This window comes from Gallinula chloropus, assembly GCF_964237585.1.
Source record: "Gallinula chloropus genome assembly, chromosome: 23".
Lineage (NCBI taxonomy): Eukaryota > Metazoa > Chordata > Aves > Gruiformes > Rallidae > Gallinula > Gallinula chloropus.
In genome coordinates, this window is record NC_140108.1 from 6,356,027 (window position 1) to 6,378,917 (window position 22,891).

General features: G+C 44.4%; 1 protein-coding gene across 1 annotated transcript in view; it reads left to right on the plus strand.

Annotated features, from left to right (window-relative positions):
- CLSTN1 (calsyntenin 1) overlaps positions 1–22,404 on the plus strand; it is a gene marked incomplete at its 5' end in the record, with an annotated part of 37,998 nt that extends 15,594 nt beyond the window's left edge. The window contains 17 exon segments of the mRNA XM_084274777.1: positions 1,071–1,100; positions 2,491–2,686; positions 4,857–5,065; positions 6,029–6,178; positions 6,284–6,469; positions 7,473–7,721; positions 9,767–9,888; positions 11,315–11,477; positions 13,885–13,935; positions 15,690–15,847; positions 16,638–16,786; positions 18,034–18,260; positions 18,677–18,847; positions 19,412–19,557; positions 20,972–21,107; positions 21,413–21,597; positions 22,168–22,404. Of these exon segments, the coding sequence (XP_084130903.1) occupies positions 1,071–1,100; positions 2,491–2,686; positions 4,857–5,065; positions 6,029–6,178; positions 6,284–6,469; positions 7,473–7,721; positions 9,767–9,888; positions 11,315–11,477; positions 13,885–13,935; positions 15,690–15,847; positions 16,638–16,786; positions 18,034–18,260; positions 18,677–18,847; positions 19,412–19,557; positions 20,972–21,107; positions 21,413–21,597; positions 22,168–22,362 (2,723 nt within the window). The 3' untranslated portion in view covers positions 22,363–22,404.
- Between the last annotated feature and the right edge of the window lie 487 nt (positions 22,405–22,891).

Consider the following 22,891-nt stretch of genomic DNA (forward strand, 5'->3'; position numbering starts at 1 on the left):
AAATTTGCCTTTTTAAAAGAAAATACTTCTCTAAGTGTAGTCAGTGCCTCATCTCTTTTTAAGGCTGCTCTAGGATGGAGACTTGAATAACTGCAGGTTAGAAATAAGTGAGAATTAACAGGACAACTGCTGGAAGTGATTTTCAGGGTAGAGGTCTGCTTTGTGCTGCTGGAATTCAGGTCAGAGATGGCCATAACGAGGAAAAAATAATGACTATGTTGGATGATAAGTAAAAGGTGGTAGTTTTAGCAGATCCTGGTTTCCAGGGGAGAGAAGAACGGGGTGAACTGTCCCATGTCACCGTATTTCAGCAGCAGAATAAAACCATAGCAGCAGTTGGTCGCTGGTTTAACCTGGAAAAGCAACATGCTGGCAGGAAAACCTAGAGCTTCCCCCTCAGCCTCCTTTTTCTTACATTAAAGCTTTGATAGTCCTTAGGATCACAGTTAAATGTGTGTGTTTTTAAATCCTGAATTGCAGCAACGCTGTCAAGTTCAGTTTGATGCAGAATTTAAATTTTGCAAAAACTGGGTCTTGTTCAACTTGAATAAAAGTTTATGTAGAAACACAAAAATCCCACAACTGTTTCAAATTAATTTCTTTTCTGGAACTCAACAAGGGAATATGAAGGTTTTTTTATTGTAGAAACATGGTGGTTTCAGTATAATACCTAAAAGCTTGTTTAAATTATTTAGCATGTCTTCCTTAAATAGAATAGCACAAATAAATTCTGATGAATTCTACATTACAGGTAGTTCTTCAACATGGAATTTGGAAAATCAGTTCTTTAGCAGTTGGTGGTATTAAAAAAATAGGGGGGGGGGGAGTCTTTTTGATTTACCTTAGTAAATACTTCAGAATTCTGCAAATGATGCCCTGGAGTTCAAAGATGAAATCCTGTTTAACATAACTAAACCTCAGAAGTTGCAGCACTCACAGCAAATCACCGCTGGGATTTTAAAATACACTTTTTTTCCAAAGTTTTTCTGTGTAATGTGTACATCTTTTCCTTATTTGCTCCCTCTCAACCTTTCCTGTTACTGACTTGGGTTTATCTTTTCTCCCTTTAGAGAGTTTTGAGGTGACAGTCACCAAAGAAGGTGATGAAGGGTTCTTTCTATCCCTTTTATGACTATTAACCTACTAACTTTGGTTATGAAATGGGGAATCAGCACTCAAACAGAAGATCCTGTCATGCTCTTTCGTCCCATTTATTCTCCCAGTTTTTTTCTATTTTAAAAATATATCGATTAAAAACTGTTATGTAACCAAACCCTTGGCTAGAAATATCTGTAAATCAGACATCCATTTGAACCTCTGGGGCTGTACGTTGTGTGGACACCGAAGCAGCTGGGTTTTGGGGGAGGAGGGGGGGATCAGAGGGGTTTGGCATTTTCACCAATAGCTTTTGTGACACCTGGAGTTTGCTCACATGCTTTGTAAAGTAATATTTCACTGCTGAAGCAATGAAACACCCTCCCTGCAGTACACCCCCTTCAGCAAAGTCTGGATGCAGTAACTTCTGGTGCAGGGCTCTAGACGTGCTTGCAGCAGGAGTGTGTTCTTGCCACTGCAATATCTCCACAGCTCTAATAGTAAAGTAGTAGTGCTTTGTGTTGGGGTAGGAAAATCACCTTCAAAACCTAACAATACACAGGTAAAAACACAGGGTAGGTGCTTTTGTTAGGGCACATTGGCCTGGCTGTGCCAGCAAGGGCTCTTGAGCATAACCTGGGGCTGAGATGTGTTTTTAAATGATGTAGTTGAGGTTTCTCTTGCAAGTTTGTGAGGATGAAGAGCTTGATTAGAAAGGAAAGCCTACTAAATTGTTCCACGTGAGAGCTTCCTTGACTAATACTTAGTCTGTTAGTAGGTAGCTGTTGAAATGGATGCCTGAGAAGTTGGTATTTCTACCTTTCTCATTCAGTAGTTTCTTTTGATTCCCTAATTTTAGCCAGGTACATTGCACAGGAAGACTTTCTTCTTTGATCTGTTGACAGAATTTCTGTAATTAATAGTGCTGAGCCTGTACTTGAAGCTTTTTCCATCCCTTGACTTGTAACTGTGCATTTTAACCTTTTGCTCTGGTCAAAACAAACCAGCTGCCCGGCTATTCCCAGTAGCTTGGCCTAGAAGATATTACCAGTGGCCTTGGCTGTACGCTCACATAAGATCTACTCTTACCCTAGAGCTATCTCAAGTACTCCTGTGAAATGCCTGTCTACATTTCTCTTTTTTCTCTTTTGTATTCCTGCATGAATGGATGCAAAGTTAAACAAGTTGCTTGGAAGGCAGACGTGTGCTTCTTTTTTACTAAAGTTCCCAGAAATCACCCATTTTCAAGCACAGTGCTCTTTGCTTTGTCCACAGACCCTCACAAACCCTTGGCTGCAAAAATATTTCGTCATATTGTTGTTTTTTGGTTTGTTTTGGTTTTTTTTTAAAGTTTAATTTTGACCTCCTCTAACCTCTTTTACTTTGAATCTATAGGTGAGATTTGTGGATTTAAAATTCACGGGCAAAATGTTCCCTTTGAAGCAGTGGTAGTGGATAAATCCACTGGGGAGGGAATAATACGCTCTAAGGAAAAGCTTGACTGTGAGCTGCAGAAGGACTACACCTTCACCATACAGGCCTATGACTGTGGAAAGGGACCAGATGGAGCCAACGCAAAGAAATCCCACAAGTGAGTAAATCTGTGGTGGGCTGAGGGGAAGTTTGGTTTCGAGCCGTCTCCTGCTCGTGGTGATTTATGGGCTGTGTGTTTAGAGTGTTAATACTGGGAGACTTTCATGTAATGGGACTAGAAATAGCAGCAAAATGAAAATGAACTGTTTTGACATCTCTTCTAAATGATGCTGCTCTATCCCTTGATGTCTCTGAATTCACATTAGAACCACAGTGTGGGGATAGAAGCAGGGAAACCTGTTGATAAGAGTTAAAACCTGGCTTGAGTTGATACCAAGCGTTTGCCTGGGCTGCCAAACCTGGACTTGGTCTCAGATTTAATTTTCTAAAACAAACAAACCTGGTTCAAGAATCACAGAATCACAAGGTTGGAAAAGACCTTTAAGATCATCAGGTCCAACAGTTCCCATCCTGTGCTAAACCAGATCCCTGAGTACCTCATCTTGACAAAATGGAAAAGAATCCATGTGGCTGTTGTTTCCAAACAGCCTCAGCAAGAAAAGCAGGATTAATTAGCATAAGGTTCATCTTTGCCTAGATTAAAGAATGAGAACAAAGCGATCTTGAGATAATCTTTATCTCAAGAAAAACCACAATGCAAAATGCTCTCTAGAAAATCCACTTGAAAACAACTGTGTAACACCCTGATGTAAACATCTGCAGAGCATCTGGAAGATTGCTATTTGTGTGAAGCAAAGAGGAGCATAAATAAGATGAGGAGTAGACAAGCAGCAGTCATCTTGGTGACAAATTACAGCCTTGTTACTCTATAGTGCATGCTTCAGATAGGCAGCAGAAAGTTATCTCCTTAAGGCTTATGCTTAGGGAAAGTAGATATGCCCTTAAACTCTGTTTGATATTCAGTTGGTCTTTTGAAGACAGCTTTCAAAGAGAAAGATGGCAACAAATGTTTTGTTGGGTTGGCTGGAACTGCAGTCTTTGTGCAGTTTGATAGTGTGTGGTTCCTTCTCCACGCTCTACAACTTGCCTGTGTATTCCTGCCTGTGTTGGTTAATTGAGACAGAAACTTCCTTCTGGTGGGTCTAGGAAAAACTCCAGTTAGCCAAATTCACAGCTGCACAATGACCAGCTCTGGCAGTGTGCTTTGTAGCTCTTCTTTTCCCTTCTTTTCTTTTCTTGGAAACCCATCACTCTGGGATGGGTTTCCAAGTCCTGCACTTTACAAACCACTGGTGAAACTCCCCTGCCCCGTGCCTGGCTGTGTTCTGGTTTTGTGGCTTTAAACCAGCTTGGAGCTCAGCTCTTGGGATTCAGGATCACAAAGCATGTTTGGTGCAGAAGGCATAAAATAAAACCTTAAAGATTGTTTTTTTTCCCCCAGCATTAGAAAACTTCTGCTTTTGTGGAAGGGCTGTAATGATCAAATTCTTTATTGATTTCCATTCCAGCTACTTTTCAGTATTCACTTTCCTTGTTGGCCACTGACAGGAACAGCATTACTTTCCTGTGCTGTGTATACCAGCGAGCTATGTGGTGTGTTGAAGTGTATCTTCTGCTTCTGTGACTCTTCCATTTAAACTGGCTGATCTTTTCCTCCTACATCCTAACAATAAGCCAGTTTTCATTGCCTTATGCAGCTCAGAACTTTATTACCAGAGGAAAAAAAGCTCATCAGACACATCCGACTGAGCTCTTAGTCTACAACCAGTCTTAACTGTAGTTCTTGTTCACATGAAGTAAAACTTTGGGGGTTGGACCCGATGATTTCTGAAGGTCCCTTCCAACCCCTACAATTCAGTGATTCTGTGGAATTGTGTGTTTATATCAAATACTCTGACAGCAGGGAGGAACTGCACTGCTTTAACAGAAGTCAAAGCCTCTTGTCACAGCTGTATTTTGTTGTATTTCTGTGGAATAGCAGCAATTCAGTCGGTGCAGTGCAAGGGGTTGAGTTTTATTTGCAAATCAGCAATAGTAAGCAATAACCTAGAACTGCACTGAATTATATAGCAACACACTGGGAAAATCTCCACTGCTTTCCTAGTTAAGGTGATTGAGATTGATGACTAATTGAACTGTCAGTCACGTCTTCCTGGGAGTGGAAATTCTGATGGCTGTGAAAAGAGGGAGCTGCTCTGTCAGGCTCCTTGCAGGGATGGGAGGTTTGCAGGCTGCTGGAAGCTGATTTTTTTCTGTTTTATTTCCAGAGCAACAGTGCACATTCAGGTGAATGATGTTAATGAGTACGCTCCTGTGTTCAAAGAGAAGTCGTACAAGGCCACGGTTATCGAAGGGAAGAGGTATGACAACATCCTCAAGGTGGAAGCAGTGGATGCAGATTGTTCCCCTCAGTTCAGCCAGATCTGCAGCTATGAAATCGTAACTCCGGATGTTCCTTTTGCTATTGACAAAGATGGTAAGAAAATGATGCAAGGTGGAGTAGGAATTACTATAATCTGCTGTCCCTAACAATAGGACTTCAGACTGGTCAGCATGAAACTGCAGCGACCCTTTTCTAACCCTTCCCTACAACCTAGTTAAGTGGACCACTTGGAATTGAGAATGCAAAGTGAGATGCCTTTCAACACTGGTACCATCTGATGATGTAAGGAGCAGATGGTCTGGTGCATGTGTGTTGTCTCTTGCAAAATTCTTTCCAAAATAAAGAAAATATTGGAGCTGGGTTATGTTTTAAACCAGGTCTTGGTAAGCTTTTTCCCCTCCTGTAGTTTCCTATTCTGTATTGGGAAACATTTTGCTAATTAGCTTTCACAAATGGGGTTCCATGTGCATGCTTTTCCTGTTTGAGGTGTTCCTGTGTGACTCCAGAGATTCCTGTAGCATGGTTATAGGTTTTGAAGTGCAGTGATTTGGTTTAGGTCTTTTCTGCCGGCAATCTGTGGATGTTTCAGAACCTGTGTGCTACTTCTAGGGGTTCAAACGAGCTGATTGAGCCAAGTGAGGCAGTTTTTAGTGGGCTTTAGTGTGAGCTCTGGGGGGGATCCACGTTGCCATTGGATAATTTTCATGGGTGTGTGAATTTAAATAAAGTTAGAGAATCCTGGCACATGCCAGACAATTGAAATCTCAGTTGCCACATTTGAATAGTTCCATTTTGAGTGCTGTGATACACTGTTATGAGCCTGATAAGTATCTGCCTGCTGTTGTGTGTATGTGTGTGCTCACTCTGGATTTCCACAATTTTTAAGGATCTGGGCCTGATGTCTGGCATTGAGAACTGAAATACTGAAGGGCTAATTCACTTGCTGGTGTGTCTGTTAGAGTCTTGGTACCTGGGTGCAATTAATGCAGCAGTGACCCTGAGAAATGAGTAGATACTGACATCTGATTGGTGCTTCTTTTCTTCTCCCCCTGTCAGGTTATATAAAAAACACTGAAAAGTTAAACTATGTTAAAGAACATCAGTATAAACTGACAGTAACAGCGTATGACTGTGGGAAGAAGAGAGCTGCTGAGGATGTGTTGGTTAAAATTAGCATTAAGCCTACGTGCAAGCCTGGCTGGCAAGGTTAGTTTGGTCTCCTTCCTATCTGCATTCAGTGTTTGCCAGTGCCTTTGCTTAAATGTGATTTTTTTTTTTCTTAAATATTTGTTTCTTTGGATAAATACACAGGTTGGAGCAAAAGAATAGAGTATGAGCCTGGTACTGGTTCCTTAGCTCTCTTCCCCAGTATGCGTTTGGAGACGTGTGATGAGCCCATAACCTCTATTCAGGCAACGGTTGAACTAGAAACAAACCACATTGGTAAAGGCTGTGACAGAGACACCTACTCTGAGAAATCCATTCACAGACTCTGTGGTAAGGATGCTTTTGTTAGGATAAAGTAGTCTCTCATGCATGTTAGTTTTTCTCTGAATATTATGTTAGCCCACATATCATAGAGTGGACATGGTCTCTGTTTGTATATAGTTTCCTACAGCTTTTTGCCTAGCAGGCAGTTAAAAAGCATGAAATTGGCTAAAGGCAACTTTCAAAATAATTCTTTAAGGCAGTGAAGAATCTCTTCCTTCCTCTCCACTAGCTTATATAGATTAATAATTTCCCTCACGTGAAATTCCAGTTCAGAAAGTTGAAATGAAGTTAGGTACGTGGAAGGGCTGCTCTGTTTTTCTGAAGCATGGTGGGTGTGAAGGATGGGATGTAAAAACAAAAAAAAACCATAATTGTATCATTAAATTTATACTTTGCTTGCCCTAGGGATAAAGAGCACCCTTTATCTAGTGTAATCCAGGCAATTCCTAAGCTTTCCCTGGCTAAGGTCACTGTGTCATTAATGATTTAGGCATGAAGTGGGGAAGAAACAGCAGGCTGAGTGTCTGCTGGGTATCATTGCTCCTGGTCATGACGTTACTAGGCAGTGATCTGGGAGGGGATGGCTCTGCAGCCCTCCTTAGCTGGACAGGTTTTAGTCTTGCAGCTGGTGTAGTGTCAAGAGAAAGGTATCCTGTTTGTGGACCTCAGGGACAAGTGGAATTAATGTCATGGTTCTTGAAATGGAGGCAGAATAAGGTTCTACAGCTGTAGAGGTGTAGTAAGCAAAAAAAAATACAGTGGGATTAGTTGTCTGCCCAGTAGTTAAATTTATGGAAGTCATTGTGTTCTTAGAGGTCTAGTCATTGTGTTTAGATACCTGTTACTGGTGCTGAGTTCTTTAAAAGGAGAATTCCCTGATGTCTGTTGGTAGAGCATAATCCTGATGGATGGTGCTGAAAAACTCACACTTGGTAAAACCAGTTTGGTTTGAAAGTGGTGGTGATCTTTTCAGTTCCTCCATGTGTTCACTGGAGTGTTTGTATTGCAGGTGCTGCTTCTGGCACAGCCGAGCTGCTTCCCCCGCCGAGCAGCGCTGCGAACTGGACAGTGGGGCTTCCTACTGACAACGGGCACGACAGTGACCAGGTCTTTGAATTCAACGGCACGCAAGCTGTGAAGATCCCAGATGGTGTTGTCACAGTCAATCTGAAAGAGCCCTTCGTGATTTCAGTGTGGATGAGGCACGGGCCTGGAACCAAAGAGAAGGAGACAATCCTCTGCAACTCGGACAAGACAGGTTTGTCACTGCTTCAGATGTAAATGCTCTGCCTTGGGGGTGGTTTGTTGTTTTGATTTGCTGGGGCAGTGGTTGCTTTCTCTCTAGGTTAGGTTTTCTTGGATGTGAGATGAAACAGTCTGTCACAGTCTCTCTTCATTGTGCTTACCTCCAGAGGTGTGGCCTTACACTGTCTAGTTTCAGACTAGCCAGGCCTGTTTCCCAAATTCTACTTCAATTTGTATCACACATTTCTTTTTACCACAGTAGATGACTTACTCCAGCTATTAAATCTTGATTTTGCATCTCAGCCTTATTCTCGATCACAGAATCCCAGACTAGTCTGGGTTGGAAGGGACCCCAAGGATCACAGAGCTCCAAGCCCCTGCCACAGGCAGGGACACCAACCTCCAGCCTGGAGCTACACAAGGTTGCTCAGGGCCCCATCCAACCTGGCCTTGAACACCCCCAGGGACGGGGCACCCACCCCCTCTCTGGGCAGCCTGTTCCAGCCCCTCACCACTCTCTCTGTAAAAAGCTTCCCCCTAATATCCAATTTAAACCTCCCCTCCATTAGCTTTAATCTATTCCCTCGATGCTGCCTAAGATCATTGATCCCTATATCAGATTTAGTGGCAGCATTTCATACTGTATCTTTTTTTCTAGGAGGAGATCATTTCTCTTTCTCCAGCAATGAAGTTATTTTTTCCACCCTGTGAATAATTCCAGTCTCTGCAAACATAACAGACACAAACATTTTGAAGATGCTATTAATAGAAGGAAATCTGATAACCCTGTTGCCATAATTGCTGTCTAATGGGGGTAAAAGAATTCATGCCTTTGTTTGCTGGAGCAGTGGATTTGTTCAGTGTATTGGACTTCACTTAAAATGGTGCCAAGCTTTTCAAAGGAAACTACATGGAACTAGATGGCCTTTAAGGTCCCTTCCAAGCCAAGCTATTCTATGAGTCTGTGAACACAGAGCAAACACAGCAGCCTGAACCCTTAAGGAAATTTTATTTGAAAATAAGGAGGACTTCATGATACTTGTAATATCCTAAAAGCATTTAACTGAACAGGAGAAAAGGGACTGTCATTCAGAACCAGGCACAAATACTCTTTTTCCCTACCTTCACCTATTTCTGAAAATCAAATCCCAAAACTTTGGGTTCATGGAAACAAGTGAACTGGAGAAAAAAGGCAAATTTAAGCCCAGCTTTTCCTGATTTAATGCACCTTCAAAACAAGTTCTCCTTTTCTATTCCTTGCTTTGACCTGGGTATATCACTTTTGTGACAGGAGGTTTTTAGTAGTATAAATCTGATTTCCCTTTATTTCACTGGTACCTTACATGGTATTGAAAGACAGGAACTAGGTTTGTTGGAGGGGGGCAGTTTAGAATGTGTTGTGCTGGAGTGATACGGTCAGATTTAATGCTGGCAGGCTGGAAGATTGATGTGATTCTGGTACTTTGTTCCCTCCTTCCTTGACTCATCCATGCTGTGGCATGGATGATGTAAAGTGTTTCTTTTCCTTCCTCTGGTCTGTTTCTCTAGCATCTCACCTCTGTATTTACTTTAAACCTTAAATCCTTCAGAGCTGCAGCTGTGTAGTTTTCTCTTAGGGAAGCATGTCCACCTGGCATCATGTGTTCCTGTTCCAAAACAGTAATTAGAAGCAGTAGAAGCTACTCATTTGTAACAACAAAGCTCTTCTATTTGCAAATAGAGCTTCTCTTATTTTTTTTCTTCCTGCTGACAAGTTTATCTCTGTAAGTCTTCAGTCCTGTGCCTGGGTTTAGATTGGATTTGGAGATAGACATGTCTGGTTGTTAGTGTATTACTCATGGGTTGCTCAGGAATGTTTGCCCTGCTACTACAAACATTTCTCATCCCTCTGAACATGCCTGATTCACTTCTACCTTTCTTTCTCCCTAGCACTTACTTGGGGATTTATGTATGAGGTTGCACAACAGGTGAATTTTCAGGAGTTCCTAAGGTTTACAGAAAATAATGGTAACTAAATCATAGTGGTAACTAATGATGTTAACTAACACTCTGGTGCAGATATGAACCGGCATCACTACACGCTCTACGTGCACAACTGCCGGCTTGTGTTCCTCTTCCGCCAAGAACCTTCCGAGGGAAAAACATACAAACCTGCTGAATTCCACTGGAAACTCAATCAGGTGAGGTTGGAAGGAGGGTTGGTAGGATGTTAGAGTGCAGTGGAAACCATCAGAGACTAAACTCCCTGACAGTGTAGTTACTAATACCCCCTTCTTGCAACTCCAGGCTCCCGATGTCTTGTTTTATAGAACCCAACGGTACTTACTTTGTTTGTGATCAAGTGTCAGAGGTAGATCCAACTATACCTTTACACCTTGGATATAAAATCCTGCTTTAATGGTTTCATTAAACCCAGTGGGATACTCATGAGTAAAGTACAAGCTGTTGCCTGGAAAGGTAGTAAAATACATCAGTCCTTCAGCTGCGATGTCAATTACCCTCACTAAATCCACTACAAAACAACATAATGTGTGAGAAAACAGGACTATTCATTTGTTTATGCCATCCAGGTACTCCTGAGCTTGCAGCATTTTTGCAGATCCAAGTGTTGTGAGATAACAGAAGAACTTAGCTTAATCCTTTTCCACGCTGCAGTAAAAACTGTGGCTTTTTACACATGGTGAGCAGCAGCTATGAATCAGTTTGCTTAATTAGATTTTACTCCACAAAAATAAGAGTTAATAGGCCTCAGAGGGATGCAGGTACTTTCTGCTCCCTATTTAGAGAGAGGAATTGGCTCTCTCTGTTCTTCCAGTTGTGTATTCTTAATTATTTTGGATTTGCAGCGAAGGCTGTGGTACCTGATCTTCCCCAAGACCTGCAGAACTTTGTTCTGTCAATTCATGTTCATGGTCACAAAGAGTGAGACAGAAGGGATCAGATATTTTGTGGGCTTTCCCAGCCCTCTGGATTTGAGTGATAAAGTAACCCTGTATGTCTGTAAATTTATAAAGGTGCTTTTAATTACTATTCCAGGTTTGTTTTGCCACTTAGCTAAACAATGAGTTACTACCATACCTAACTGTGTTCTCTCTATATAACGTATGCTGTTCTAATGGTAAAATGCCCGTATATGGACTTTGGGAAGGATCATTAGTTTCCAAAACCTAACCAATTTTCACTGTAATTAATTCTGTTGTGGATGGCTTTTTTTTTCTATTCAAAATGGTCTAAAAAATCCCTCTCAGCAAATACACCTCCTTTTGTCAAGTCATGTTGCATTAGGACAGCGTTTCAGAACGTGCTTCCATGTAGGTATTCTCAAATTAAAATATGCTGTTAGTAGATAATGTAACAATTAAAGGAACGGAAATACATGCAGTTTATTGGCAGTGGAAGAAAAGAAGCTATTTATAAACCTCTGACAGTTGGTTTGCTCTCTTCAGATGCATGCCATGTGTGTGAACGTAAAGTATGTCTACACAGGCTTGTAGGTTGTCAGTACGTCTGCGTGCGTGCATCTGCAGAACGTGCATCAGAGCAGTCATTCAACCCTAATTAAAAGCAGACAATTGATGTGGAATCTTTCACCCTTTCTTTACTCAGGTGTGTGACAAAGAGTGGCATCACTATGTCCTCAATGTCGAATTTCCTGCGGTGACTCTGTATGTGGATGGTGTTTCGTACGATCCTTTCCCTGTGACTGAGGATTACCCTCTTCATCCTTCAAAGATAGAAACACAGCTCGTAGTTGGAGCATGCTGGCAAGGTAACTCTTTGCAATTCATTAATACTTTTAATTAAACTTACTTTTTTTTAATGAAGTCGCAGAATCATAGGGGTTGGAAGGCACCTTGAGAGATCATCGGGTCCAAACCCCTGCCAAATCTTTGTGGTTAGCCTAGAAGTGCGTAACAGAGCTTGTAGCTGCATGAGAGGGGACTTGTTTTGTCATTTTCAGGTTATTTTTGCTCCTCCCTAGTATCACACATTTCCCCTTCTAGTCATTTTTTCCGTGGGTGTTTGTGCTCGCTGGCCGCAGGTGCGTGTGACACACGGGGCTCCTCACCAAGCAGCATTCCACAGAACTGATCTTTGTGGTAACCATGGGAATAGAGAGAGCTTATTTTTGAGAGCAGTTGCAAGGGTACATCGGATGCTTCGGATTACTAAGCAGAACACTTACATTTCAACCAGGTTGAAAAGCAGTTTTGGAGCAATAAGTGTTCTCGTAAGCGGAAGCATGACCGGCAGATTATTCAGCTGAGCAACACAGTGATGCTGCCTTTGGGTATTTTACCATTTCTGCTTTTAAAAATAAACACAGAAAGCGTCTGATTTGTTGCACACAGACTGTGGCTTAAAAACACACTGTTCTGCAAGCTGTAAAGTGCTGGTCCTTGTGCTTTAATATTTGTGAAACCTCCTCTTCGGAGCTGGAGAAAAAGAAGAACACATCTGAATGTGGAGGCTGATGACCAGAGAGCTTTGTCATGAAGTTCTTGCTTTGCAGTCCTGAACCAAAATGTTTGCTTGCTGATTAAATCCCCCCCAGCTGGTATAAAGCTGATGGTTTTGGTCAGAGATAAACCAGTCTTAAATCACTCATGTGTCACTGTAGTTCAAACATAGACTGGAGTTTGCAAAGGAGCTCGTGAATGAATGACAAATGAGAAGCTCTGAGACATGTTAATCAAACTAATGATCTTCTGTCTTGCTGTGTCTCTCTTCTCCATGAGCTCTGAAACCCTGAAGTGTGAGTGAGGGTTCAAATATCAAAACACCCTCTCTGTCAGATGTACTGTTTTGTGAGGAGTGGGCTGTCTTTCACCATGAATGTTCTTTCAGTTCTGAATTCAGTCTCTTGGCCCTTCCTTTGAGTCAATTAATTGTTTTTCTCCATAATTAATCTCATTCTGTTTGGGACTTTCCAACAATCTCTTCCAGCTCATGGGGAGCTATAATGGCTCGTTTTCAAGAAACAGGAGCTTGGAAGCTTCCAGCTAAGCATATGGATTGTATAAGGGCTTCTGTATATGTTCTGCATCCGGACAAAGACATTCAGTTTAAAAACTCCTGTGCTTTTATATTGGCATCATTATATGATTCCTTAATTCCTTCCAACGTTAATTTCCTTGTTAATGACAGCAGGATGAAAAATAGGAATGTTAAAAGTCTGGAATACAAGACCTTGAGGCACTACCTTTGAAAAATTCCACTTAAAAAAGCCTGATTTTCAGGGTATTAGAGCACAGGGCAAAAGCATGGCAGAGGAGTGATGGTAGTGCTCAAGGCCATCCTCTTTGTCTTACCAAGATTTTAAAATAAATCAGGCTGCTCTAAGTTACCATAGAATCCCTAGGTTGGAGAAGACCTTTGAGATCATTGAGTCCAACCGTCCCTGTCCTGTGCTAAACCAGATCCCTGAGCACCTCATCTACCTGCTGTTAAACACCCCGAGGGTCGGTGACTCAGCCCCTCCCTGGGCAGTTTGTGCCAGGCCCTGATAGCCCTTTGGGGGAAGAACATTTCCCTCATGTCTGATCTGACCCTGCCCTGGCACAGCTTGAGCCCATTCCCCTCATCCCATCACCTGTCACTTACACAGACAGCTCACCTCTGAGGACAGAGAGGTTTTACTGCTTTCCAAACAGTTCTCTCTTCTCCTGGTGTTCATTTTTGGTGAGTCCACTCGATAAATGGCTGAACACATACGATGCTATTACCATACCACAGTTGGCAGTGGCTCCTTTTGCTCAGCATTGAATACCTTTTGGTGATTTGCTGGTACAGGCTGGGTCTCACCTTCATTGCCCTGTAGTACCTGGGAGAGGAGAGACTGAGGCAGCTGACAGACCCGGGTCTGGTTACTGACAACGGGTTGTGCCAGATTGGGTTTCTGTGGTTAAAAGTGTTCCCCGGCAGGATTGCTCTGACACAGGCTGTGTGTGGGGCTCTCTGGGTGCCTGGTGACAAATGTATTAGGTTCTTGTAACTGCATAGTAGTGCCTCTTCTCTGCATTGCAGCTACTAGTGGTTCAGAGACCTCAAGAAGCTGGGTTGAGCGTGAGCAGGCTCTTGCGCTGCCGTGTCTTTTCTGTGATAAGAGAACTTGCCAAATTATAACTGCTTGGTCCTTTCCCTGTTGTCCCATTCTTTGTCTTCCTTTTCTACAGAATATACAGGAAATGAAAATGACAATGAAACTGTGCCCGAGGCCTCTGCAGGTTGCTGGAGTTTTTTTCCCCTACTGTTTTATTTCATTTTTAAGCCAAGACATTGCTTCATCTCGCACACAGCATGACATGCAGGCATTGCACTGGGGCCATTGACCTTCACATAATCCTCTCCTAGGCTTGTTTCTTCATTGTGCTTCTATTTCCAGAGCTTCATCAGCTGATTTTTTTTTTTTGTTTTGCTTTCTTTTGGGTTGGTTTTTTTTTGGGGGAGGGGGTGTTTTTATTTTCATTGTTGCACCCAAACACACATCCATGTACAAATCTGCAGCCACTCTGATTGCAGTGAAGTGGTGTAAAATAAGCTGCTGATGTTAAAAAATCAGCTGTTAATTTCTTTCATCCAGGTTTGTTAAGAGAAATGTGCCTCATCCACTATAAATGTCTCTGTAGGTATGTGTGTGTGGCATAGGATTACTCAGTAGGTTGGGAAGGACCTCTGGAAGTCAGGTAGCTGACCAAATTGGTATTTTAATCAGGTTGCCTTTACATTATCCTATACATTATAGTGGATGCCTGCTTGATCATCAGTTACTATAAAGTTTCTAATTCTAGCAAATGGGTGTAATAGCTTTGGCTACCAAGTATTTCAGGTTGGCCACGGGGTTTTATTGGATTAGAAATTCTTAGTGATAGCTTGGAATTTGGGTATGGAGTTGAGATACTCAAGTTTGGGTATTTAAGTTGAGATACTTAAAACCAGCCATACTTCTGAGAGTATACTGAGGATTTGTACTCTTCCTGTAAGGTGTAAGGACTCCTGGTCTAGATAGAACTGACAAGAGGTTTCTATCTGTATATCACATTTTAATTTGGCCATGAATCTAAACTGGACGTTATATAATTTGTAGGAGGAAAATTCACCACTGAAAATTATATAAAACTATGCCAGGGACCTTCTATCACTTCCAGTCTTTAAATCAAGCTTAGCCATTTGTCTAGAAACCTGGTAGCTTAGTAAGTGATGACCTAGAAATAAAAAATTCCAGGTGGTGTTATCTGACCCCTGTTAGTTATCAAGATAAGGAATAGGTGATGGCTGTGATGTCATCTTCAGAAAATCTAAGCAATAAGGGGCGTATTGGGTTGCAATTCACCAGCCTCAACCCTGATACCTGAAAAGGAGTTACCTGAATTTAAACCACTTGCTCAAGTCCACACAGAGAAGGCAGTGCCTTCAGTGGGGAGCAATTTGCCCTTCCCACACCCTTGTCAGAATGAACTGAACCATTTTGTGTAGCTTCTTTCCATCCTGTGCATGTAGAGACCCTGCAGGGATGGGTTTAGCTGTAGGTACCCCACATCTAGAGGAAGGATGCCGTTGTCTTGACCCCGCTGGCCACTGCCCATCTCGAGAGCCAACTAGTAGGAGGTGTTAACCCACCACCAAGATGTGGGTGTCATAGCTCATCTCACTGGCTGTGTCTCTCATTTCTGAAGAACACCACCTCGCTGCAGGGGCCATTTCTCTGGAAGTGTTTGTTACGGAAACAGCAGCTTCTCAGTTTGACAGTTCGAGGTGGCCGCGCTGCCACGCGCATGGTGAACTGTTCTTCATTCTTTATGCTTGAGCATAATCACCAGGTTAACACCCAGAATGGATTAAAAACTAACCTGCATGTGGATAGTAACTTTGTGGTGCTGGAAGGCGTTATCTGTTGGGTTAGAAAAGAAAAAAAAAAAGTGAAAAGTATCAAAACACCCAAAGATTTATGATTGTTTTTCCCCTTCTTCCCTTCATGAAGGTGGGGAACTCCGCATGGCTCAGTTTTTCAGAGGCAATCTGGCAGGCTTGATGATCCGTTCTGGTAAACTGGAGAACAAGAAAGTGATAGATTGCCTGTATACCTGCAAAGAGGGACTGGATCTGCAGATGGCTGATGGTGTTGGCAAAGGCGTGAAGGTAAAGTCATGTGTGAGTTAAAGGGGAGTATGTACAGTGTTTTGCTGGTAATAGCTTTGGGTTTTTCCAAACAATGTTAGTGGTGGTGTCCCAAATCATAGGATCACAGACTGGTCTGGGTTGGAAGGGACCCCAAGGATCACAGAGTTCCAACCCCTCCTTTATCTTCACTCCATCCGCCTTGTCCTGCCATTATCTACCCTTCTAAAAAGTTGATTCCCCTAATAGAACAAGGTAACGTGCTGTGATGTTTTGCATTGAAAGGACATGAAAACCAGGAGATGTTTCTTGCATAGACATGGTCTTGGCTGAGTTGAAGAGAAAGTTACTGTGTTCTCTTTCAAGTCTTGGATGAGAAATTCCAAACCTGCAAACCTCTGTTTCACCAGAGCAAGTATAAGTAATACCTTCTATGTAATAAAATGTGTTCTTAACTAGGAGCTGAGCAGACAGACTGACCTGTGTGCCACCTTTCAGCAGCAAGGTTCTGTGGACAGTGAATTTCTCCTTTACATGAGCTGTCGCTCTTTGACATGGCTAGAGTCTTCCCCTCAGCGCTGTGCTCAGTGCCTGGATGTTTTCCTAAAGAATGAAACACTCAATATATTTGGCTGGAATAAGGAAGTGAACAGGGAAGTCAAACTATGCTACAAGGGCAGTGAATAATGGCTTTGCTGCTTTGAATACAGATGTAATTATCCTAGTGCTCGTCAGTGCTGGGTCCCAGTTCTAATTACCCGATCAGGTTACTGTATTAACCTCTTTGTTTTTCTTCTTTCCCCTCTCTCAGATCCACATGAACCCCAGCCAGTCCACACTGACCGTGGAAGGGGATGATATTGAGAGGGTGGACAAGGCCATGCAGCACATCTCCTACCTGAACTCCCGCCAGTTCCCAACTCCTGGAATTCGCAGGCTTAAAATCACCAGCGTCGTCAAGTACGTCCGTGTGCTGCCCTGCTGCAGCCCCCCCTCCCTGTGCTGCCCTGCTGCAGCCCCCCCTGTGCTGCCCTGCTGCAGCCCCCCCTGTGCTGCCCTGCTGCAGCCCCCCCTGTGCTGCCCTGCTGCAGCCCCCCCTGTGCTGCCCTGCTGCAGCCCCCCCTGTGCTGCCCTGCTGCAGCCCCCCCTGTGCTGCCCTGCTGCAGCCCCCCCTGTGCTGCCCTGCTGCAGCCCCCCCTGTGCTGCCCTGCTGCAGCCCCCCCTGTGCTGCCCTGCTGCAGCCCCCCCTGTGCTGCCCTGCTGCAGCCCCCCCTGTGCTGCCCTGCTGCAGCCCCCCCCGTGCTGCCCTGCTGCAGCCCCCCCTGTGCTGCCCTGCTGCCCAAGCAGGGTCCCTAGGATAGGCGCACAGGGCGGCATCCAGACAGGGCTGGAATCTCTCCAGAGATGGAGACTCCACACCCCCTGGGCAGCCTGTCCCAGGGCTCCCTCACCCTCACTGGGAAGAAGTTCTTCCCCATGTTGGTGTGGAACTCCCTGTGCTCCAACTTGCAGCCATTGCCCCTTGTCCTGTCCCCACAGACACTGAAAAGGGGCTGCCCATTCCCCCTGCATCCCATAGTTAAGATATTTATAAACGTGAATAAGGTCCCCCCTTAGTCTTCTAAAGGCTGAACAGCCCCAGCTCACTCAGCCTTTCCTCATAGGGGAGATGCTCCAGGCCCTTCATCATCTCTCTAGCCCCTCTGGACTCTCTCCAGGAGATCCCTGTCCTTTTTATCCCAGGGAGCCCAGAACTGGACACAACACTCCAGGTGGGGCCTGACCAGGGCAGAGCAGAGGGGGAGGATCCCCTCCTGTGACCTGCTGGCCACACTCCTCCTGATGCCCCCCAGGATCCCATTGTCTCTCTCAGCCCCCAGGGCTAAGTAAGGAGTGTGTAAGGTAGGGAGGAACTTGTTGGTAGGGTGTGCTGTGAGTATGTCTCCAGTATCACAGCCTTCATTCAAGGTGCCATCTCTGGCTGTTACTCACAGCACAGAAAATGGGGCCAGATGTGAATGGGAAGTAAAAATTAATTTTAAGATTGTTCCCTTGGTGGGGAATTCTCACTTCGTAACGCAGTTGATGAATTTATCTAAGACTCCTGGGCTTGAGAAAGAGCTTTTAAAAAATGGATAAAGCAATTACTCTGCATAATTAGTCCTCCCTTGCAAAGAGCTGTGCCAGACTGCTGCTGTGTCTCGTAGGTGCTTCAACGACGAGGCCTGTGTCTCCGTTCCTTCTGTGGAGGGGTATGTCATGGTCTTGCAACCAGAGGAACCGAAAATCAGCCTGAGTGGCATCAACCACTTTGCACGCTCTGCCTCAGAGTTTGAGAGCGCTGAAGGGGTTTCCCTCTTCCCTGAGCTTCGCATCATAAGCACCATTACACGGGAGGTGGAGCCGGAGGGAGATGGAGATGAGGATCCTACAGGTAACACCCCTTTCTGATTGAGACTCCTGTCTGTCCTCACCCTGTCCAACCACCATGGGGAAGGATCTTCCTCTTGCAAAAACCTGGCTTTCTCCTCTAACAGAGGATGTAGTAGAGGAAAAGAAGGGTGTGTATCTTGTGTGAGAAGGCACAGGTGCAGACACTCTGCTCTAGGCTGACAAAAACTTGCCTGGAAATGGTAAACCCAGGCTGTTACCTACATGTAAATACCCCTTGTGTGTATTTTGCCTGGGGTTTCAATCATAATTCCATGAACACTTGGCTCTTCAGGCCCACATCATAGTGGTTTTTTTTTTCTGGAGGCAGAGTTTTCATGTGACATTTATAGCTCTGGGGCTCTTGTCTCCTTACCCTTGGTTTCTGCTTACCTCTTTGGCTCTCACTCTGCTTTTTAGTGCAAGAGTCGTTGGTATCTGAAGAGATCATGCATAACCTGGATACCTGTGAGGTGACAGTGCTGGGAGAGGAACTGAATCAGGACCAGGAAAGCCTGGAGATTGACATGACACGGTTGCAGCAGAAGGGCATCGAGATGAGCAGTTCCAACCTGGGCATGATAATCACAGGTAAGGGTTACTGCTCCTGTGCTTCCTGTGGGAAGGGTCTGAAGGCAGGGGGAACTGGAGGATGGTTTGTAGCACCATATGATTACAAGAATTTCAAGCCCAGGGGTGTTAGGAGTATTTTGTGGGAGGCTGTGATTCCAGAAAATACATCCTTTAGAACCCCCTTTCTGTTCTCTCCTGTCCCAAATGGCAGGTTACCCCTGGAAATGATGTACCCTTTGCCCCAGAACAGGCTTGTTCCTCGCACAGATAATCCATTGCCAAGGAGCACACATCATTCCTGTGTGCTTTATATCCAGAACATGTTATGTATTCAGAGTAAAGGCTTCCAAAATCCCTGAAAAGACCTAACAGGATCTAGGATTTGATCACAAACTCAGTCTGTGGTGTTCCAGTGGAGCCACATAGCTGTGTGTCTGTCTCTCTGGACTGACCTTCCTTGTACTGACTGAAAAAATCTGTCAGCCAAGAAAACTTGCTGAAGAAAGTGAGCAGTACTCCTTGAGCAGATGATACTGCACTAGTCTCTTGCAAAGTAATCAATTTCCTTGTTTCTCCCCACAGGGGTTGATACTATGGCTAGTTATGAAGAAGTTCTGCATCTGATACGCTACAGGAACTGGCACACTGTTTCCCTCTTTGACAGAAAGTTCAAGTTAGTCTGTTCTGAGCTCAACGGGCGCTACGTCAGCAACGAGTTTAAAGTGGAGGTATGGGAGCTGCTCTGGGGCTGGCAGAACAGGGTGGGAGTTGTGGCTTCAGTGGAGTTTTGTCCTTACTTTTTGGTGAACTTAATAGTTTTAGTGTACTTATTTAGTAAGTAAGTAGAAACAGGCATTTCAGGCTGTCCTTCACTTATAAATGTGTTCTTAATCTTCCATTTCAGTTCTAAGGCTGCTTAAACAGGGTGGAGCTGGTGTGTTGTAGAAGGAATCCTAAGGCTGAGGGGAGTGTGAAAGTGAAAAGGTTGAGTTGGAAAGATGGTGTATTTAGCAAAAAACTGACTCATAAACAGGAGACTTGAGGGGCCTTCCTGTATAACCTGTAGGAGGCTGCATGTGCTGGGTCCTTTATGGTTTTGCTTGTGTGATGCTTAAAGCACTTGATACCAAGGGCTTAGGTAGGAGTGCAGACAGGCCAGCGTGGCATCTCCTCTGCAGTAGGATCCAGCTCAGTTATTGCTGAGTACACCTCTGTCAAATACATGGAAGTACAGCAGAAGAAAACATAAAGGGAGCTGTAATTTCAGGTGAAATGATTTGCATTGAGAGGGACTGTCCCATCTCTCAGCTGTCAGCTGAGTTCTCCCATTTTAAAGCTGACCCAAAGGGGTGACAGAAAAGTGACTCGGGTTTACCAGGAGTTGGTGGGTGTGTTGGGCTGGGGGAATGGAACAGAAGCCTTGGCCTTACGTGGGTTTGTTTCCTGAGGAGGTTCTGTGAGCCCCAGTCAGGCTCTTCCTGAACTTGAGCTGCAGCTGTGCCCCCACTCTGTAGTAACCACGTACCCTGTACCGCGGGGCACTGCCACAGGAGGGGTGTAGGGACTGCTTGTTTGGTGAGGAGACGTGCAACACACTGTGCAAATGATGGCCCTGCACTTGTACCTGAAAGCCAGCTCTGCAAACTGGGGGTTAAACATGAAATGATAGGTTTTTTTTCTTGAGCCTTTGACTGTAGGATGGAGTTTTGTTCTTTAGTGTTGGCTGAAGATACACAGCGGAGTAAGAAAAGATGGGGGTAAAGAAAATGTACCTGATGTGCTCTGTATCTTTGTGTATCCTGTTGTTTTGGGGTTGAAATGGCTGGCTCCCAAATTCAATCATGTGCTAGCTTTGTTTTGTTCTGAAATGCTGGGGTTTGTACCCAAACCTGCCAGCCTAACTGAACCAGATCAGAGAGCTGTGAAACTGGAGAGTTTGTGATGAGGAGTTGGAACATCTGAGGAGCTGCTGATGGTCCCTTGAGACAAGCTGTTGCTCTGCTGAAAGGAGGGTTAGATGCCTGCTCTGGGAAATAAAAATTAAGAAAAAAATAAAAAGCAAACCTAATTTTTAATGTTTCTTCCTACTCTTCAGAAGTAAACTGTTGCATTTCTGGAGTTGAACATCTTCTCTTCTTCTAGGTGAATGTTATCCACACAGCTAACCCAGTGGAACATGCTAATCACATAGCTGCACAGCCACAGTTCGTTCATCCAGTGCACCACACCTTTGTGGATCTCTCTGGTCACAACTTGGCCAACCCCCATCCATTTTCAGGTAAGAATTCTCAGCCACTGCTGTTCAGTTGGATTTTCTCTGGTGTTAAAACACCTCAGAGGCTTCTTGCTGCAGAGAGGTTCTTCCCCCAGACTTTAAACCAGGGTTTTGGACTAATCTAGGCAGCTTCTCAGTCCTTGTTCCAGTTAGATGTCACCTCGTTTTACTTCTTACTCTCCAGCTGACAAATGTTGAGTGGCTTTGGCTGAGCTGCTGCTGTGTAACCCCAGAGAACGTTTGTGTAAGGTGTTGCCCTCTTGTGTAAGAGTTACTCAGAGGTACCCACTCAGAACTTCTTCTTGCAGTTGTCCCAAGCACAGCCACTGTGGTCATTGTGGTTTGTGTCAGCTTCCTGGTTTTCATGATCATCTTGGGAGTGTTCCGGATCCGAGCCGCGCACCAGCGGACGATGCGTGACCAGGACACTGGGAAGGAGAACGAGATGGACTGGGATGACTCTGCTTTGACCATCACTGTGAACCCCATGGAGGTAAATGCTCTTCTCCAGCTGCTGTGGGTGTGATTGGACATGGGTGGATTAGTGGAGCCAGAACAGAATGTAGAGGCACTAACTGAATTTTTAATGGGTTTAATTGTCTGGGGTCTCGTGTGGGTTGTGGTGTCGTGGTGTGTAACAGGCTGGTGTCCCACACTGGTGTTCATCCTGCTGAGGTCTGCTTGCTTCTGAAGCTGCAAGAATGGTTGAAACATCCATGTTCATGGTGTGCCCTTCTGGGTGTTGGACACCTGAATTCTTAGAAAATCAGGAACAAGAAATCTACCACCTTAGAGCTGTTTGTGTGATCCTACTGCAGGGTCCTTTTCCAGCAGGATTTGCAGTGCTGGATCACACACGGAGTGAGTTTGTTGGGAGTGTCAGGACTGACAGGGGTGTTAGAGCTGCTTTTCCTTACTGGTTGCCTGATTGCTGCGGGGCACGTAGAAGCAGTAGGGAACCTGTAGCAGTAGGGAACCTGTAGCAGGTCCTGCTGCCTGGATTCAGCAGAGTAAAAAGGATTTCAGCCAGTGTGATACTACCAGCTGCTTTCTGTCTGCCCAGACTTACGAGGACCAACACAGCAGCGAAGAGGAAGAGGAGGAAGAGGAAGAAGAAAGCGAAGATGGAGAAGAAGACGACATCACCAGTGCAGAGTCTGAAAGCAGTGAGGAGGAGGAGGGTGAGCAGGAGGAGGACCAACAGAATGTCAATAGACAGCAACAGCTGGAATGGGATGACTCTACCCTCAGCTATTGATTCGAGCTGTTCCCTTTGTCTTTACGTTTCCGCTCTAGAGGACTCGGCTGTAACACACTCCATTGGTACCAAGGATTCATGGTGTTTAAAAACCAACAACAACAACAACAAATCATTCTGGCCAGTAGATCCACCCCCCCCCAGGCATCCCAGTGTTTGTGTTCTGTCAGCTAGATCCCCATGCTGTTCTAGAATTGTAGCTAGCACCTCTTCTCCTTCAGCCATGCCTCCATGACTGGATTATATATATATTTTTTAATGCTATGTGAGGAACCACCTTGCACTTTTGTTTTCTTCACATCATCTCAGCTAAGTGACTCTCCAGATCTCTAGTTGCACATGAATTTCTGAACTGTCTTTATTATTTTTTGCTCAGTGAAACAACCTTAGCTTTGTTCCTTTTTTTTTCTCTTTCAGAAAGGTTGCTTGTTGGCAGAGGGTAAAGCTGCTCATTTCAGCCTGTTGATTTCCTTCCCCTCCCTCTTTTCCCCTCCCCCCCCAAATTTAGTGCATGTGTAAAGTGGCAGAA